At 39.9% G+C, this 6,910-nt stretch overlaps 1 protein-coding gene across 4 annotated transcripts; it reads left to right on the forward strand.

Moving 5' to 3' along the window:
• The first annotated feature begins 436 nt into the window (after positions 1-436).
• Positions 437-5,466, forward strand: LOC137739860 (serine/threonine-protein kinase SRK2I). 4 transcript variants are annotated; one of them, XM_068479600.2, is made up of 9 exons: positions 437-1,050; positions 1,484-1,558; positions 1,662-1,763; positions 1,860-1,913; positions 2,013-2,105; positions 2,538-2,630; positions 3,528-3,632; positions 3,713-3,811; positions 4,771-5,466. In XM_068479600.2, the coding sequence occupies exons 1-9, from the start codon at positions 874-876 to the stop codon at positions 5,050-5,052; spliced, it is 1,080 nt and encodes a 359-aa protein (XP_068335701.1). In that variant the 5' UTR covers positions 437-873; the 3' UTR covers positions 5,053-5,466. The 4 variants fall into 4 exon arrangements, with proteins under 4 accessions (XP_068335701.1, XP_088541931.1, XP_068335693.1 ...); XM_088685805.1 differs by having other exon boundaries at positions 465-1,050; positions 4,544-5,466; XM_068479592.2 differs by having other exon boundaries at positions 465-1,050; positions 1,662-1,913.
• Positions 5,467-6,910: the final 1,444 nt, after the last annotated feature.

The raw sequence follows: 6,910 nt of genomic DNA on the forward strand, positions 1-6,910 counted from the left end.
AATATATATCTAAAACTATCTATATGGATCATACAATTGCTAAACCCCCGCGGCATCGCGCGGGCAACCTTTCTAGTGTATAACTAAACTGTAATACAAATGTAAGAGTTTATTAAGTAACCCACCTTGCATCTCTTTTAGTGTCTGATCGTTTTGTGATCGGTTGTTATCTAATGACGACATCATCAGAAGCTGCCTTAGATTCCACCGAATATCCTCCACTCTTTCAATATGATTGGCGTGCTTTCACACGATTACTGACCTCTTTCACTTGATTGGCTCTCGCTAGACCCAAGACTAAACACCCGCCGTTCGATCTCTGTCCAAACTTTTCTTAACCCGTGCCGCGAAGCATTGGATCTTCACCAGCAGCAGAGTTATCCGAAACAGGGGCATTTTGGTCATTCAGCGGAAGCCGGAGCCAATCACAATCGACAAAAGCAGACGTGCACACCAACCAACCAGCCGCCAGGAAAGTGAGGGAACCCATGCGGCTAGGAAAGCAACTAAGCAACCTCCACCCTCAAACCGGCGTCGTAATCTAAGAAGCCTGTATCACTTCACCCCCCACTTCTCCTTGTCCCATTCACCTTCTTATGTCATCGCCAACACCGTTTCCCTCGCCCCCAAGTCATCTCCTTCACTATTTCCTCAGACAGCAATTCACCGTCGACCGGAAAATTCACTCGACGACGGCTCCGCCGAATCGCAACGGATCTTATTGAACTGAGCCACCGATCTGCTCGCTGAGTTCAGCTGTTGATTGCGGTTAACTAGAATCTGAAGCTGAGAACGACGCCGTTTACTCTCCCGATTCTTCGCTCTCTAATGTGACCGGCTCTGGTCGAGGGGCAAACTCGTGATTTCATCGAAATGGATCGGCAGGCAATGACGGTTGGGCCGGCCATGGATATGCCGATCATGCACGACAGCGACCGGTACGATTTCGTCCGAGATATCGGGTCCGGAAACTTCGGGGTCGCCAGGCTGATGACCGACAGGCAGACCAGCGAGCTCGTCGCCGTCAAGTACATCGAGCGCGGCGACAAGGTCAGTATTGGAATTCAGTTGGTTTTTTTTTATCGGTGGTTTTAATATTTTAAATCATCCATTTATGGAAATATCGGATAGCTATTTTCAAGTTTTTAGTTTCAAAATTTAGTAATTTGATCGATTTTGATAAATTTTTGCCGCGGTTTTACCATTTTTTTTTCAAGTTTTTAGTTTCTAAATTTCGTAATCTAATCTTGTAGTTGATGTTGTTTGCATTAATTAATGAATGATTATTAAGTGTTTGAAAAGAAAAGATGGTATTTTGATTAATTCAAATTAAAGCATGGAGAGCTGGGTTAAAAAAGATATTGAATTATTTAGTGTGATTAGACTTGCAAGTTTGCTTCTAACGATTTATAGCTCTTTTGGTGATGATTGAGTGGTGAGATTTTGGAGCATCTGTTTCTCACCGTGGTTTTTGGTGTTGTAGATTGATGAAAATGTTCGAAGAGAGATAATAAATCATAGGTCTTTGAGGCACCCGAACATCATTAGATTCAAGGAGGTTAGTTTAGACGTGTGTTGACGATAAGATTTGGATTTCCGTCTTCCTAGTGATGTTAGGCTAATTGGTTGCTAATCTACTCTGGATTTTACTATGCATATAGGTCATTCTGACTCCTACCCATCTGGCCATTGTGATGGAATATGCTTCGGGAGGAGAAATGTTTGAGCGAATATGCAATGCAGGGCGGTTCAGTGAGGATGAGGTCCTCAGTTCAATCTCTATAATTCCTCCCTATCTTTCGGTTTCTTTTACTGTTTTACTTTACATGCTGAAGATGTGTTTTTCATTTTTGGTCCAGGCCCGCTTCTTTTTTCAACAACTTATATCTGGAGTTAGTTATTGCCATGCTATGGTATTCAAGTCTTTCTTTTTTGACCATTTTAAGACTTAATGTATTTTTCCTGGATGCGGACTAGATAATTGATTTGAATTACTACTTTGCCTGTTGAAGCAAGTATGTCACCGAGACTTGAAGTTGGAGAACACTTTGTTGGATGGCAGTCCAGCTCCTCGTTTGAAAATATGTGATTTTGGGTACTCAAAGGTACTAGTAATGTTTTGCTTTCTTGCTTATTCGGCTTATGCATTTGTGTTCATATCATTAGTTAAAATAAGGGGAACTGTCAAGGCTAACTTGAAATGAACTTCTGATCTAGAGCTTTTGTTCTAAGATTGTTGCATATCTGTTTTCTTGAATTTTGATTTGATCTTAGACTAGTTTGACCCAAGACCCAAGGTTTTTGTCTCAGAGACTTGTTTATAGATAATTTAAGAAGGATTTGGTCTCTCAAGTTAAGAACAATTTCATCAATGATATGGTTTCTAGTATAGTTATGTAGCCTAGTTGGTAGTAAGGTGTTGGTCCTCTGACGCTGCTCGGGTACCTGTATGAATGGTCAAGAGTCAATTTATTTTAAGTTCATTGTATGCTATATTGGGTCGTAGCGTTCTATATCTGATTGTGGTTATTTGTCAGTCTTCAGTGCTTCATTCACAACCAAAATCTACTGTGGGAACTCCTGCATACATTGCTCCAGAAGTATTACTGAGGCAAGAATATGATGGAAAGGTATAAGAATTCCTTAGTTTGGTTAATCATTTATCAAATTATAATGCCATTGGTTTTAATTTACTGTATGGATATCCCTGATTGTTTGGACCAAGAAGTTTTGTTTAATAATTGGTTAGCATTCTGTTCTGGAGTATTTCATGAAGCTGAATTATAGCAGATGTTATTGGCTAGTACTTTCTATGCTTTCCCATCAAAGTTGTTTGAACTTTGACAAACTGTAATTTGAAAATCCCCTAAGATTTCTCTGTCTATTATATTCTATCACCATTCAAGCTTTGCGTTTGAATTCCAAGTAACATTTTAGCACAATGAATAAGTTCATGGTCACTTCAAAATATGAAATACTTTTGCTGGCTCGTTCAAGTTTGAACTGCAGCTGAACATTTGCTTGACCAAAAAAATAAAAGAAAAAAGAGCAATTACCTTGTAGCCCTAAGTTCCTAAAGTTATTCTTTTTCCATGAACTGTTAGTTCTCAAGAATCAAGGGGTAAAGTTATTTTCTATGACAAGTAAATGATAAAGTTGGGACTCATTATCTCTTCATGTTGGATAATTATTCATGAGTTTTCATTTTTTGCTTTTATGCCTTTAGAGATAAAGCGTGTGATAGGTACTGACTTCACTTTATGCCTGCCTATATGCATCCTCTAACTTCATTTTAGGCCTGCTTATATGCATCAGCTAATTTTATCTGTATTGGCTTTACAGCTCATTTCTGGACTTGGAGCATGAAACCAGACATACAAACACTTTTTCTTGCATTTAATATTTTTTAAACCAGTTTTGTCTTTCCTTTCCATATCATGAAGTTGAAGTTTTTATTAGTTCCAAATAATGTAATCCTGTTTATTGAATTGAGAAGTTTGTATGTTGAAAGTGTGTTACAACATCAGATTGCAGATGTATGGTCATGTGGGGTAACCTTATATGTGATGCTGGTGGGAGCATATCCTTTCGAGGATCCTGATGAACCGAAAGATTTCCGGAGGACCATACAAGTATGTCATTTTGCCTTAGCACAACATAAAATTTGTTAACGTAAATTGCCTCACTCGGGATTGTTATTATCTTCCTGCAGAGGATACTCAGCGTCCAGTATTCCATTCCAGATACTGTTCAAATATCTCATGAATGTCTAGAGCTGATATCGAGAATTTTTGTCCCAGATCCTGCTGCGGTTAGTATATTTTTCCTCTGAACTCTTGTTTTTTCTTCTACACTTTAGCTTGAGATATATGTTGCCCTTTATTTGGCTCTTTTTTTTTTTTTCCAAAAAAGAAAAAGAACTTGGGTGCTTATGGTTCTCAAAATTGTCTCGGTTCACACGTGCACACACACACACACACGTATTTCTTTTGACCTCTTCTTCTGTTGCTGCACCTTTTGTTTTGTTCTTTGCATTTATGTAAATGATTAGAGTTAATAATGCTTCTGTTAAGCCCACCAGGGAACGTAAATTGTTCAAATAGCATACTCCTTTTATAGACTTGAGATACTATTTTTAAGGTCAAAGACAGAAAAGTGATTTGGAATAAGATTCATAGGAGGAAAGTGGCCTTAACCACCTGGAACATATGATTGAGGCTACTTACTCTTATAATCTTTCAATATAATGGGACGACATTGAAGGGTAATTGTGGGAAAGAAAGCCAAATTAAATTACTACTTTCCCATTTGTATTAATTTGAGCCAGCCAATATAATTAGATTCCTTATTACAGTATAACCAAGTATGATAATCTTATTCCAAAAGGAAAGGTAATATTTAACTGCTTATGATGTTCCTTGGAAAGCCTCACAAAGGGCATTTGTGTGTGTGTACGCTGGGGTTTGCTTGTCTACTTCCTTGAATTTCTTGGTTTTTTAGACGATTCCTTGAATTTCTTGTCGCTTCACTGCTTTTATTCCAGGGTGTTTTTGAGGCCCTTTGTTTTTCATGGAAGCTTTCAACAGTTCTCCAATTTCCCATTACTGAGCACTTAACGCAAGAACTGGAGGAATAAATGGACTTGTTACTTTTGAAAGTTGTTGCTTTTGGGGGATTCTATTTGTCGAGAACATAAGAATCTGCTTTTTTCTTTTCCTTTATTTGTTGTTTTATTGTGCGGGTACTTACGGATGTGCATGCGTGTAACAGAGAATTAGCATTCCTGAGATAAAGAGCCACTCGTGGTTCTTGAAGAATCTCCCTGCTGATTTGATGGACGAGAGCAACCAGTTTGAAGAGCCAGATCAACCAATGCAAAGCCTTGACGCAATCATGCATATAATTGAGGAGGCTACCATACCAGCAGCCGGAACCCTTGGTCTGAGCTCTTACATGACAGACAACCTTGACATGGACGATGATATGGATGACTTAGACTCAGAGTCTGAACTTGATGTTGATAGCAGCGGGGAAATTGTGTACGCAATTTAATTGGAGTACGTGATGTGGTACTTGTTAGTGGGTGAGAGTTTTTAGTGGTGGTGAAAAACTAGCAAAAAACAAAGGGAATGTACAATAGTGTGTGATAGACCATTAGCATAGAAAACCAGATAGGGGGATTGAAGGCTCTATATTATCTCATATAGTCTCGTTGGAGGTTATAGTTAGATTCATATATTTTATAAACGTAGTTGTATATTTTTACCGTGGAGTTGAACCTTTACACTAAGAGGTGGGGTAGTAGGTTAAGACTCACAATGGACGAGCCATCATAATGTGGTTCAAATTCGTCTATAGCTAGAATCGAATCTAAGATCTCTCACATATAAATGAAGATGAATATTACTAGATCGTAGTAGTAAATGGCTGTAATTAAAGCTTTTTTTTATTTATAACTTTTATCTATTTATTGGTTTTGCATTGGTCTTGTAATTTCCTTTTTTGGTTTTGCTCGACCATTGGATACTGTATAACTTTTTATACCTTCCAATCTTTCAAAATGTGGGCTAGGCTTTGACAACGCTTCATCAACAAAATGGCACTATTTTTTTTTTTTTTTTGAGAACTAGAAAATATCGTTAACCAGGGCTGGAGCCAAGAAGAGAAACAAAAAGCCACATAGGCTAACCACATTACAAAAGAATGCAACACATAACCAACATGTCACCCTTACATCTTCAAACTAAGCTACAAAGTGGACGGAGGACAAGGAAAATCATCTTTGTTCAGGATACAAACAAACGAAGATGGGGGTTTATGGACCCAGAAAAAGTCACACATCTCCGCCCCAGCATGTGAATGCCACGTAATCCGTCGCTTCGTTGGCTGATCTTGGAACCCAGTCACATGAATCAAAAGTTTCACCTTCACACCTCATCTTACAAAGAACAGGGAATAGCTCCCACGCCCTTGACTCAATACACCTGTTCAGCCAATCAATGATCCCTTTTAAGTCCGACTCAATCACAATGCGGGAGAACCCCCGCTGCTGTGCCATGGAACACCCTTCCAACATTCCCTATGCTTCCGTCATTTGGGCATTCACTGCTCTGATCATTCTCCTCCTAACCACCAAGCACCAGGAATCAGAACCACGAACCACCAACCCAATATGGTAGAAACCATCCGCCCTCTTCCCACTAGCATCCACGTTTACCTTTATGATCCCAAATGAGGGTGGTTCCCAACCACGCGCATTAGCCCCCTAGGACTTCGTTGAACTCGAACCTCAGGATATGCCTCCCGATAACCGGAGTGAGCCGTTGCAATAGCTTTAACAGTACGGGTTAGGGCACAAAGGCGAAGACACATATCACTGTCTAAATAATCTCTCTTAGTAGCCGTTGCCTCCTTTAATGCCCGCCACATAAAATTCTTTATTTTTTGAAACCCTTAAGCTCCGTATGCAGGGCCGATAGTTGCTGGCACGACGGTTCGCTGCGTGGATCCAATGGCATCCAGATTTTACGGTATAATGCCCCATTCTATTCATTGGCCAAACTAGCCTATCCATGCAGTCAGCCTCGCTAATTGGCGTATCGAGGATTCCTTGATGATCTTCAACCGAGGCCTCCCTATCAATAACAGCATGAAGCCAGGACCTGGTAGACGAATAGATTAAATTTGAGACTCTTAAGTCAGGGTTTTCCATAACCCTCTGAGCAGGGGTAGGATGCCCCAACTACAAAGCTGGGATCCACCGATTAGCCCACACCCGTGTATTTTCTCCATTCAAAATATGCCAGTGCGCACCCTGAGTGATAATGTTCCTTCCCATCAACATGCTAGCCCAAGCCTAGGATGATCGACCCCCCTTTCGAGCCTCAAAGAATGAGCAATCTGGGAAGTA

Source organism: Pyrus communis, chromosome 15 (genome assembly GCF_041283825.1).
Source record: "Pyrus communis isolate YQ-2024b chromosome 15, ASM4128382v1, whole genome shotgun sequence".
NCBI lineage: Eukaryota > Viridiplantae > Streptophyta > Magnoliopsida > Rosales > Rosaceae > Pyrus > Pyrus communis.

Bases quoted from the DNA above. Each gene is read 5' to 3' on its own strand.
- LOC137739860 (XM_068479592.2), top strand. From the start codon at position 874: ATGGATCGGCAGGCAATGACGGTTGGGCCGGCCATGGATATGCCGATC. The intron at 1,914-2,012 runs GTATTCAAGTCT...TGCCTGTTGAAG, and splicing joins TTAGTTATTGCCATGCTATG to CAAGTATGTCACCGAGACTT. The intron at 3,633-3,712 runs GTATGTCATTTT...ATCTTCCTGCAG, and splicing joins ATTTCCGGAGGACCATACAA to AGGATACTCAGCGTCCAGTA.